Below are 12,865 nucleotides of genomic sequence, written 5' to 3' on the forward strand. Positions count from 1 at the left end.
CAGAACAGACATAAGGACCTAGCGTGGATGGCGGCACACGAGATCCTCCCGGTCAGGGCGGTAATGCACTCCAGAGGCATGGCCAAGACCTCCATCTGCCCACGGCCCGGATGCTCAAGCCCGGAGACCGTGCGGCATCTGCTCTGGGAGTGCGCCGCTGCGCGGGACCTGTGGGCAGCAACCGGCCCCCTATACCAACGGAATCTGCCAGCGGGAGGGGCCCAGATGAGTTACCACCTAGCCATCCATGGGGTGGGCCGGGGTGCGACGGACATGGAGAAAGAGGACTTTACCGCACTCTGGCTCACCCTAAACGCCATCAAGGATGCCATCTGGGTCACCAGGAACCTGCTGGTAGCAAAGGGCGTCACGGTGCCCCTCCACAGGGCAAAGCACATGGTATCATCTACGCTAGAGGGGTACCGGGCGCCAACTTTAGGACGAGGGGGCCGGGGTCACACGAGGAGGGTCCCGGCCGCCACCGTACCTGGCCGCCCGTAGATGCACCCTCACCAATCTGGCTACGGGAACAGCGGGCCAGCGGGCCGGAGGAGGGGGATCTCCGCTATGCCCCGGAAACATAGAGACTGTGGTTGTTTTGGAGAGCTGGAGTGAATGGACTTTCTTGTTAAGACTCACTCTCGATCCTGCACAAGAGCGAGTTTTTAGTTTCTGAACTGGCTTTTATTGGTTTGCTTTTATTTCTTTTAGCTTTGGCCTTTTAGTGCTTTTAGTGGACATTTTATTTCATCATTCGCTCGCGTTTTAACAAGGAATTTTCACCACAAACATACATGGACTTTTAACACAAACACTGACTCCTAAACCTACACTCACGAACTTTTACACAAACATGGACTTTGAAACAGAAATCACAAAACACAAAAACATAACACAAAGACAGCAACAACAACAAAAATTTCACTCTGCTTTTATGTATATATTTAGGTACACATGAACTGATTTTATTTCTCTTAATTTGTAAATTCATTCATTTTATTTTATTTTATTAATACATCTATATATACATGTTTTTGTTGGTTTTCAAGAGTGAAATTGTAGTCCTTTAATATTATGCTGTTTTATTTTGACTTTTAAGAAGTGCATTGTGATTTATTGTGTGGTTTTATGATTGTTTTAGTGAGAAGTGAAAAGTGTCAACTAATGTAAAGAAAGTTCTTAAAATATGTGTGATTTTTGATAAACGATGAAATTGTGTCAATAAATTTTTTTCAAAAGAAAAAAAATCTGTTCTTATCAGTATTATATTTGATCTGGTCACGCGGCTGGGACTGCGATCGCCTCTGGGAGGTTCACCCTGGTGAGCGCTTTTGTAGTGCTTACCAAGACCTGCGAGAGGTACATCGGCTGCGTTCTTACAAAGTCTTTTAAGGTAAGGTCTCTTTTAATATTTATTCTGCTGGTTTTAAATTTATTGGTGTTTTTAGAGAGCTGTAGGTGCCTCCACCATGTCGGCTGCTCGTGCCGGCATGCGGAGGCACCACAGCGTGCGTTTTAACTTCAAATGTGTTAATGGAAAGCTCCTGGAGATGTCCAGATTGGACTTCTCCAGGAAGCTTATCCAGAAAGCCTTAGATTTCAAACCAGAAGAATTGAACTGTATTGTGACTCTGCCCCTGAACAAAGGATTTGATTTGAGTTTTAAGGCTGCTTCTCTGCTCAATGCTTTTTGGCAAAGATTTGAATCGGTTAAAGCCCAGTTTTCCATGTTTACTGTGGAAAAGCTTTCGGACAACACTCTTAAAACAGTGATTGTCCGAATGTTTAATGAAACAGTAACTGGTGACGATATCTGCGTGTGGCTGGGTAGATATTGCACTGTTCGTGGCCAGCCAGTCAAGGTTTTAGATGAGGACGGCATCTGGAACTGCTCTTGGCGTGTTCCCATTAAACAGTGGGAAGACGCCGAGGGCTTCCAGGGCCTGAGACATCTGCCTTCTATGATTGTGCTTGGGGAGAACAGGGGCTACATCCATTATCAGGGGATGCCCAAACTGTGCAGGAAGTGTGGAAAAAATGGGCATCTCGCTGAAGCATGCCAAGAGCTAGTTTGTGGGAAGTGCAGAGAAATTGGGCACAGCTTTGAGCAGTGTACCAATGGCAGGCGGTGCAATCTGTGTGGAGACACTAACCATCTTTTCAGAGATTGTCCTAAGAGTTTTGCCAACAGAGTGAAAAGCAACAAAATGGCCGCCCCGCAAAACGTGGTGGCCGAGGAACAAAGGGAGGAGGCGGTCCCTGAAGTTTTGGCGGGAAACGAAAGTTTGCCGTCGGCTTCGGGGACCGGCCAAGAAGGAGGAGGCGGGGCGGCCAAGGGGGCGGAGTCACAATCGGTTGAGGTGAGGAGAGGGGAAGCTGTCGAATCAGAAGCGAGTTTAGAGAGGAAAGAGGAGGAAGACACAGCTTCCTCTCTCCTCACCGTCTCGGAGATAGTGGAGGCTTCAGAGGGGAGTGAAATCAATGTTTCACTCCCAAGTGCTCAGGTGCAGAAAAGACCCGCGGGATCTCCTCTGTTTGATACAGAGAAGAAAGTGAGAGTATCACACGATTCGGATAGTTCTCCCGTAACTATTTCGAATCGTGTGTGGCCTCTCGTATCCCCAAATGAGGTGTCCTTTTTGCACGTTAAGCTAATATCATCATCGCCAAAAGAGACACAAGAGAATATCTCTGTGGACTTGGAGGCGATTGACACACACCCCAACAAAACAGGGATAATTCCTGGCGAGGAGGGGAGTGTGATACAAGAAAAGACATGATTTTAGTAAAATTTTAACAGTTTTAAATTGACGTCTTTGTAGTTTTAATGTTGTTATTTATTAAGCTCATGTCTTTTTAACCATGTGCTCATGGATATCACCTTTTCAACCATTAATGTGAGAAGTGTGAAATCCATTGTAAGAGCACAGAGCATATTATCCCTCTTAAAAACTTTTAGATCCGACGTCCTTTTAATACAAGAATGTGCACTACCCTTTTTAACAAAATACACCAAATGGGAGAGACTGTGGACCCAAGGACCCTCCATATGGAGTGGCTCCAATTTTAATAAAAATGATGGGGTAGCGGTTTTAATAAACAACCCACACATCTTGGTGAAGGGGAGCACAGTGATAAGAGACGGTCGGGCAATTTTAGTCAACCTGAGTTTTTTAGATAGGGATATTAACGTTCTTAATGTGTACGGTTTTAATGATAAAAACGACAGATATGAGCTTTTTGAAGATTTTCAGCCCCACATGCTGGGGAGGGTTCCTTTTATCTTAGCAGGGGATTTTAACTGTGTTTTAACCCATAAAGACAGGAGAAGAAGGGAGGATTTTAAATTAGATAAAACATCGGTTTTAATGCAGGCACTGGTCAGGGATTTTAAATTAGTGGACTGTTTTAGAACCACGCATCAGAGAGAGGAGGGATTCACCTGGTTTAGTGGTGATGGCACCAGAGCCTCTCGCATTGACTATGTGTTTTCACGCAACTGCCCACCAACCGATGCAAGATTAACCCCCCTTTTCTTTTCAGACCACCACATGCTGTCGTGCACTCTTTCACTGCCCCCGGGTGCGACGGTAGGCGGAGGGCTGTGGAAGCTGAACTGCTCTCTGTTAGAAGACAAAGAAATAGCGGGAGAATACAGAGAGCAGTTCAGCCAATGGCAGACCCTCCAGGACTTTTACGAAACACGAGCACATTGGTGGGAGATGGTTAAGACTCGGACGACACAGTTTTTTAAAAAAGTAGGGAGGGACAAAAAAAACAAAGAAAAAAGATGCATGAAGGGGCTGCAAAAAAGACTACAAAGATATTTTAACCTTTTAAACGAGGGATTTGATTTTAATGAGGAAATTAAAGCAGTGAAAAAAGAAATGTTAATTTTAACAACAAACCAAGCTAAAGGCGCCATTTTAAGAAGTAGAGAAAAAGAAATTGAGGAAGGGGAAAAATGTACATGTTACTTTTTTAAGAAAATAATCTCAAAAGGGGGGGCAATAACAGTTTTAAAAAATCAAGGGGAAGAAATAAAAACCACAGAGGGTATCTTAAAAGAAGTAGAGTCCTTTTATTCAAAGTTATATGACGAAAAAACAATTGACAATGATATTTTAATGGAAGTTTTAGAATTTTTAGAAGAAAAAGTTGATAAGAATTGTGCTGTTTTATCTCAAGATTTTACGGTTTTAGAAATTTTTAAAGCTCTTAAAGATTTTAAACGGGGGAAGTCCCCTGGATCGGACGGGCTTCCCTCTGAGTTTTACACCACATTTTGGGATATTTTAGCACAAGATTTATTAACTGTTTTTAACGAACTTCAAAATTTTAACAAACTTCCAGATAGTTTTAGAATAGGGACAGTTTTACTTCTTTTTAAAAAAGGTGACAAAACCGACCTCAGGAATTGGCGTCCGATTACACTTTTAAACTGTGATTGTAAACTTTTTAGCAAAATTTTAGCAACACGTATGTCGATGGTTTTAGAAGACGTAATCCACCCGGATCAAGCTTGCGCTGTGCCCGGGAGGAAGATCACAGACAGCCTGCTATTGATCAGAGATGCCATCTGTTATGCGAGAGACAGAAATATTCGACTAGTAGTCCTAAATCTAGATTTCGAAAAAGCATTTGACAGAATCTCGCACCAGTTCCTTTTTAAGGTTCTGAAAAAAATGGGTTTTCCAGGGAAATTTATAGCCTGGGTGGGACTACTATACAAGGACTTAAATAGTAAAATCATCGTTAACGGGCATTTATCAAAAGCTGTCAATATCCACAGCGGCGTCCGTCAAGGGTGTCCATTATCTCCTCTCCTGTATGTGGCTTGCATAGAGCCACTGGCACAGATCTTGAGAAGGGACAAATGGATTTCGGGTTTTAAAGTACCGGGAACGGGTGGGTTGGAAGCAACATGTCTTTTATATATGGATGACGTCACACTTTTAACTTCAGACCTGTCAACGGCCCGAAGAGCCATGGATTTGACCGACTGGTTCGGTCGGGCCTCGGGTGCAAAACTGAACAGAAACAAGTCCGAGGCCCAGCTCTTCGGGCCGTGGGACAACATCCAACCAGAGGGGCTTGACATGGTTTTTAGAAGGGATGATCATTTTAAAGTTTTAGGCGTAAAATTTGATAAAGAGGGAGGAGGTCGGGAAAACTGGAATGACATTTTAGGGAAAGTTAGACAGCGTTTGGGCTTTTGGGTTTTAAGACAGTTGACCATAGAGGGTAAAATTTTAATTTATAAAGCGGTGATTTTACCCTTAATGCTTCTTGTTTGTTCTGTTTTTAGCCCACCAAGGCACTTCCTGCTGGAGTTGGAGAGGGCGGTGTTTTACTTCATATGGGGGTCCAAATGGGAAAGATTGAGAAGGGAAGTCGTAAAGAAAAAAACAGAGAATGGCGGAAAAGGCCTCCCGGACCCCTACCTGTTTTTAGCCAGCCGCTTCACCGCCCTCCATTTTAGATACGTTACGACCCCATCCAGAGAAAACAAAACAGCAGCAATGGCGAGGACTGCAGAAGAGACTGCAAAGATATTTTAATCTTTTAAACAGTGGTTGGGATTTTACAGAAGAAATTAAAGAAGTTAAAAAAGAAATGTCAGATTTGTCAAAAAATAAAAGTATAGGGGTGATTTTAAGAAGTAAAGAAAAAGAAATAGAAGAGGGGGAAAAGTGCACAAGATATTTTTTCAAAAAAATCATAACAAAGGGAGGGTCAATAACTACTTTGAAAGATTCAAGAGGGAGGGAAATTAAAGACACAAAAGGGATTTTAACCGAGGTCGAACAATTTTATAGTAACCTATATAGTCCAAAAGTTTTAGATGGCGACATTTTAAAGGAGGTTTTAACTTTTTTAGATAAAAAAGTTAAAACGCCCGAAGTGCTTTTATCCCAGGATTTTACACTTTTAGAACTGAACAAAGTTTTAAAAGGGTTTAAAAAGGGGAAGTCCCCCGGTATGGACGGGCTTCCCCTTGAGTTTTATATAAAGTTTTGGGATATTTTAGCACACGAATTGTTGACCGTTTTTAAAGAATTTGAAACACTGGACAAACTCCCAGAAAGCTTTAGAGTAGGGACAGTTAGTTTAATTCATAAAAAAGGGGACAAATTTGACTTAAAAAACTGGAGACCAATCATGCTTTTAAATTTCGATTGTAAACTTTTTAGCAAAATTTTAGCATCGCGTATGTCGACCGTTTTAGAAGACGTGATTCACCCGGATCAAGCTTGCGCTGTGCCCGGAAGGAAGATCACGGACAGATTGGTACTGATCAGAGACACCATCTGTTACGCGAGAGACAGAGATATTCGGCTTATAGTCCTAAATTTAGACTTTGAAAAAGCTTTTGACCGCATCTCGCACCATTTCCTCTTAAAGGTTTTGGAAAAAATGGGGTTTCCAGGGAGGTTTATAGCCTGGGTGGGCTTATTATATGATTCATTGATCAGTAAGATCCTAGTAAATGGGCATTTATCCAAAGCTGTTAATATACTCAGCGGAGTCCGTCAGGGGTGTCCTTTATCTCCCCTTTTGTATGTGGCTTGTATTGAGCCACTGGCACAGATCTTGAGAAGGGACAAATGGGTCAAAGGTTTTAACCTACCAGGGACTGGGGGACTGACAGCTACCTGTGTTTTATATATGGACGACGTCACCCTTTTAACGACTGACCTTTTAACGGCCCGAAGAGCAATGGATCTGACCGACTGGTTCGGTCGGGCCTCAGGGGCAAAACTAAATAGGAACAAGTCTGAAGCCCAGCTCTTCGGGCCGTGGGGCGACATTAATACAGGGGAACTGGACATAGCTTTTAAACGCGACGATCATTTTAAAATTTTAGGAGTAAATTTTGACAGAGAGGGGGGAGGTCGGGGAAATTGGAAAGAGATATTAGGGAAAGTCAGGCAAAGACTGGGGTTTTGGGGCTTGAGAGGGTTGACACTTGAGGGCAAAATCTTGATTTTTAAAGCTGTGATTTTACCCTTAATGTCACTTGTTTGTTCTGTTTTTAGCCCACCGAGACGGTTCTTACTGGAGTTGGAGAGGGCGGTCTTTTACTTCCTGTGGGGGTCCAAATGGGAACGTATCAAGAGAGAAGTTGTAAAGAAAAGACCGGAAAACGGTGGAAAAGGCCTCCCGGACCCCCACCTGTTCTTAGCGAGCCGTTTCACCGCCCTCCATTTTAAATATGCTACGACCCCATCCAGAGAGAACAAAACTGCAGCCATGGCAAGGTTCTGGATGGGGTCGTATCTACGCACGTTAAAAGTTTTAACCCCTGACTTGACAACTCCAGTTTCTTTTAACCTCCCAAAAGAATATGATTTTATAAAGAAATTTTTAAAGAAGTATGTTTTAGAGACCAACGATGTCACCATTTTGACTAACCACAAGGCTCTCATTTCTCTTGTTCAGGATCGAGAGACGGTGAGTCGGGTGCCGGGCCTCACATTATGTGAGGCCCAACAAGTGTGGAGAAACGTGGCCCACCCAGCTCTCCAGAACGGACACAAGGACCTGTTGTGGATGGTGGCACATGAGATCCTCCCGGTCAGGGCGGTTATGCACTCCAGAGGCATGGCCAAGAACCCCACCTGCCCACGGCCTGGGTGTGGATGCCCAGAGACCGTGCGGCACCTGCTCTGGGAGTGCGGCGCTGCGCGGGACCTGTGGGCCAGGACCGGCCCCCTGTATCATCAGTACCTGCCGGCGGGGAGGGCCCAGATGGACTACCACCTTTTCATCCATGGGGTGGGCCAGGGCGTAAAAGACATGACAAAACAGGATTTTACAGCGCTCTGGCTCACCCTGACCGCCATCAAGGATGCCATCTGGGTCTCAAGAAACCTGCTGGTGGGGAAGCAGGTCACGGTACCCCTTCAAGGGACAAAGAGAATGATAGCAACCACGCTACAGGGGTACCGTACCTTAACAAGAGGCCAAGGGGGCCGGGGTCAAACGGAGGAGGTCCCGGCCGCCACCGTACCTGGCCGCCCGTAGATGCACCCTCACCACTCTGGCTACGGGAACAGCGGGCCAGCAGGCCAGAGGAGGGGGATCTCCGCTATGCCCCTGAAACACATGGACTGTGACCGGCCTGGAGAGTTGGTGTGAATGGATTTTATTGTTAAGACTCACCCTCGATCCGGGACAAAGAAATGATTTTATTTCTTTGTATTGCGTCTACGCTTTTACATTGTTTTTACTGGACCGGTTTTATTCGCTTTTATCAACGCTGCGCCTGGACTCTCTCGCTTTTAACATAACACACGCACACACAAAGACTCTTGACACAACATACACTTTTATTTCTTCCAAGAACCAAGTTTTTTTAAAGGGAAATTTTATGTTTATTGTCTGTGTTTTATTGTCTTTTAAAGTGTGCAAAAATGTTTTATCGTGTGTTTTGTTTTGCTTTAGTTCCATTAAGTCCAGTGCTTAGTTAAAATGGTGACTAGCCAACAAGTTCTAGGCCAGTTTTATTGTTTTATTGTTTATGGTTTTATTTTTTATCCTTTATTTTTATTGAACAGCCTTGTTTTTTACCCCATTGTATGTTTTTGTTTTTAAAAAACGTGTCCTTTTTACAAACATTATTGTATTTTAAGTTCGCACAAAACACCTACCCTTTTAATTTATCCTCTGTTTTACCCCTATTCATTTACTCTGGAAGATTTTAAGGGAAATATGTGAACAAAAAAAAAAAGATAAAGATATGTTTTTTGAGATGAAAATGTTATGAAAAACGCTGTCAATAAATTTTTTTTTCGAAAGAAAATCTGTTCTTATCAGTATTATACTTGGGCTTACCTCGCGGGCAGTGACAGCGATCGCCTCTTGGAGGTTTCCTGGCTCACAATTACTCCTGTGTTGTGAGCTCCCAACCCTTGAGAGGTAAAGGATTTGCATTTTTTAAGGTAAGGCGTTTTAATTATTTATTGGCTATTTATTGTGGTTTTAGTGTTTTAGCGTGTTTTTAAGCTGTAGGTGCCTCCACCATGTCGGCTGCTCGTGCTGGCATGCGGAGGCACCACAGCGTGCGTTTCAACTTCAAAGAGGTTGATGGTAAGCTCCTGGGGATGTCCCGCCTGGACTTCTCCAGGAAGCTGATCCAGAAAGCCTTAAATTTTAAACCAACCGATTTGAACTGCTTAATGACTCTGCCCCTGAACAAAGGGTTTGACCTGAGTTTTAGATCTGCTTCCCTGCTACAAGATTTTTGGCAGAAGTTTGAAAGTCAGAAGACCCAGTTCTCCATTTTTTCTGTGGAAAAGCTTTCTGACAATTCACTTAAAACAGTGGTTGTCAGGATGTTTAATGAAACAGTGAGTGGAGAGGATATAGCAACATGGCTGGGTAGATTTTGCACGGTTCGAAGCCAACCGGTCAAGGTGTTGGACGAGGACGGCATTTGGAATTGCGCTTGGAGAGTTCCCATTAAACAATGGGAAGATCCAAGCGGATTCCAGGGCCTTCGTCAAATACCTTCAATGATTGTGTTGGGAGAAAACCGAGGCTACATTCACTACCAGGGAATGCCAAAGCTCTGCAGGAAATGTGGCAGGATGGGGCATTTGGCTGAATCTTGCCAAGTAATTGTGTGTGGGAAGTGTAAAGCAATTGGGCACACTTTTGAGGAGTGTACCAGTGGCAGGCGGTGCAATCTCTGCGGTGAAACATCCCATCTCTACAGAGATTGCCCAAAAAGCTTTGCAAACAAGTTAAAAAGTCAGAAAATGGCCGCCCCACCAACCATGCTGCATTCAGAACAAAGAGAAGGGGCGGAGCCTGAGGTTTTGGCGGGAGCTGACATCTCCCAGCCAGCCTCGGGCTCTAAACCAATGGAAGGTGGGGCAGCAATAGGGGCAGAGTCAGTTTTATCAGTTTTACCGGTCGAACAGGAGGATAAAATCCAAAAAAATAATGATAATGATAACAATAATGATAAAGATAACGATAAGGACACCAAAATGGAAAGTAAAAATGGAAAGGAAAAGGAAAAGGAGGGGGAGACAGACTCTGTATCATCGATGGCTACCGTCTCCGAGGTTAGCGTCTCCCCCAGTGGGAGTGAACAAGAGTGTTCACTTCCTTGTGCTCAAGTGCAGAAAAGAACTGCGAGATCTCCTCTGTTTGAAACAGAGGAGAAAAAGCTGAGGGTTGCACAGTGCACAGATAGTTCCTCAGGGGAAGATCTGGAGCATGTGTGGCCCTTAGAATCTCCTAATGAAGTCTCTTTTCTGCATGTTAAGCTAAGAACATCATCACCAAAAGAGCCACAAGAGGGCTCCTCTGTGGCTTCTGAGGTGGTGAGCACTTGTCACCCTGACCCCAGTCTCTATGGGGATAAGGCAAAGCAAGTGCTACAAGACGAAACATAATTTTTTAATGTGCTTTTAATTGGTTTTAATGTCCTCCTTTTAAAAGCTCATGTTTAATTTTACCATACTGCTCATGGCCCTCACAATCACGACTATTAATGTGAGAAGTGTGAGGGCCATTGTACGAGCACAGAGCATTTTATCCTTTTTAAAAAGTTTTAACTCAGATGTGTTTTTATTACAAGAGTGCTCTTTGCCTTTTTTAACTAATTATAGGAAGTGGGAGGAGATTTGGACCCCAGGTTTGTCAATTTGGAGTGGGTCCAATTTTATCAAAAATGACGGTGTTGCTATTTTAATCAAAAACCCAAATATCTTGGTGAAGGGCAGCACAGTGGTGAGGGATGGGCGGGCACTTTTAGCACATTTGGCTTTTTTAGAACAGGATTTTAATGTTCTTAATGTGTATGGTTTTAACAACAAACATGAACGGCATGAGCTTTTAGAGGACCTGCAGCCCCACATGCTAGGTAAGGCTCCCCTAGTGTTCGCAGGAGATTTTAACTGTGTTTTAACTAGCAAAGATCGAAAAGGAAAAACGGATGATTTTAGAGTAGACAAAACGTCGGTTTTATTACAGGGTATAGCAAAAGATTTTAAATTGGTTGATTGTTTTAAAACCCTGCATCAAAGAGAGGAGGGCTTCACTTGGTTTAGTAGTGATTGCACCAGAGCCTCTCGAATAGACTACATTTTTGCTAGAGATATCATACCATCTGATGCTAGATTGACCCCTGTTTTCTTTTCAGATCACCACATGCTTTCCTGCACATTTTCACTCCCCCCTGGTGTGTCTGTAGGTGGAGGGCTGTGGAAGCTAAACTGCTCCCTGTTAGAGGATGAGGAGACAGTGAGCAAATACAGGGAGCAGTTTAGCCAATGGCAGACCCTCCAAGACTTTTATGATTCACGTGCACAGTGGTGGGAAATGATAAAACAACGGACAGCACATTTTTTTAAAACAGTAGGGAAACAGAAAAGTATGAAGGAAAAGCGATGCATGATGGGGCTGCAGAAGAGACTGCAAAGATATTTTAATCTTTTAAACAGTGGTTGGGATTTTACAGAAGAAATTAAAGAAGTTAAAAAAGAAATGTCAGATTTGTCAAAAAATAAAAGTATTGGGGTGATTTTAAGAAGTAAAGAAAAAGAAATAGAAGAGGGGGAAAAGTGCACAAGATATTTTTTCAAAAAAATCATAACAAAGGGAGGGTCAATAACTACTTTGAAAGATTCAAGAGGGAGGGAAATTAAAGACACAAAAGGGATTTTAACCGAGGTCGAACAATTTTATAGTAACCTATATAGTCCAAAAGTTTTAGATGGCGACATTTTAAAGGAGGTTTTAACTTTTTTAGATAAAAAAGTTAAAACGCCCGAAGTGCTTTTATCCCAGGATTTTACACTTTTAGAACTAAACAAAGTTTTAAAAGGGTTTAAAAAGGGGAAGTCCCCCGGTATGGACGGGCTTCCCCTTGAGTTTTATATAAAGTTTTGGGATATTTTAGCACACGAATTGTTGACCGTTTTTAAAGAATTTGAAACACTGGACAAACTCCCAGAAAGCTTTAGAGTAGGCACAGTTAGTTTAATTCATAAAAAAGGGGACAAATTTGACTTAAAAAACTGGAGACCAATCACGCTTTTAAATTTCGATTGTAAACTTTTTAGCAAAATTTTAGCATCGCGTATGTCGACCGTTTTAGAAGACGTGATTCACCCGGATCAAGCTTGCGCTGTGCCCGGAAGGAAGATCACGGACAGCTTGGTACTGATCAGAGACACCATCTGTTACGCGAGAGACAGAGATATTCGGCTTATAGTCCTAAATTTAGACTTTGAAAAAGCTTTTGACCGCATCTCGCACCATTTCCTCTTAAAGGTTTTGGAAATAATGGGGTTTCCAGGGAGGTTTATAGCCTGGGTGGGCTTATTATATGATTCATTGATCAGTAAGATCCTAGTAAATGGGCATTTATCCAAAGCTGTTAATATACTCAGCGGAGTCCGTCAGGGGTGTCCTTTATCTCCCCTTTTGTATGTGGCTTGTATTGAGCCACTGGCACAGATCTTGAGAAGGGACAAATGGGTCAAAGGTTTTAACCTACCAGGGACTGGGGGACTGACAGCTACCTGTGTTTTATATATGGACGACGTCACCCTTTTAACGACTGACCTTTTAACGGCCCGAAGAGCAATGGATCTGACCGACTGGTTCGGTCGGGCCTCAGGGGCAAAACTAAATAGGAACAAGTCTGAAGCCCAGCTCTTCGGGCCGTGGGGCGACATTAATACAGGGGAACTGGACATAGCTTTTAAACGCGACGATCATTTTAAAATTTTAGGAGTAAATTTTGACAGAGAGGGGGGAGGTCGGGGAAATTGGAAAGAGATATTAGGGAAAGTCAGGCAAAGACTGGGGTTTTGGGGCTTGAGAGGGTTGACACTTGAGGGCA

The 12,865-nt window shown here is 43.3% G+C and overlaps 2 protein-coding genes across 2 annotated transcripts; both read left to right on the forward strand.

Moving 5' to 3' along the window:
* The first annotated feature begins 1,259 nt into the window (after positions 1 to 1,259).
* Positions 1,260 to 5,658, forward strand: LOC110438160 (transposon TX1 uncharacterized 149 kDa protein). Its single transcript, XM_073924279.1, has 2 exons — positions 1,260 to 1,398; positions 2,425 to 5,658. Exon 2 carries the CDS (start codon positions 2,871 to 2,873, stop codon positions 5,559 to 5,561), a length of 2,691 nt encoding a protein of 896 aa, XP_073780380.1. The 5' UTR covers positions 1,260 to 1,398; positions 2,425 to 2,870; the 3' UTR covers positions 5,562 to 5,658.
* Positions 5,659 to 6,417: 759 nt separating this feature from the next.
* Positions 6,418 to 9,117, forward strand: LOC141379228 (uncharacterized). Its single transcript, XM_073933013.1, has one exon. It carries the CDS (start codon positions 6,418 to 6,420, stop codon positions 8,026 to 8,028), a length of 1,611 nt encoding a protein of 536 aa, XP_073789114.1. The 3' UTR covers positions 8,029 to 9,117.
* Positions 9,118 to 12,865: the final 3,748 nt, after the last annotated feature.

The sequence above is a fragment of the Danio rerio genome, chromosome 2, assembly GCF_049306965.1.
Source record: "Danio rerio strain Tuebingen ecotype United States chromosome 2, GRCz12tu, whole genome shotgun sequence".
NCBI classification, from domain to species: domain Eukaryota; kingdom Metazoa; phylum Chordata; class Actinopteri; order Cypriniformes; family Danionidae; genus Danio; species Danio rerio.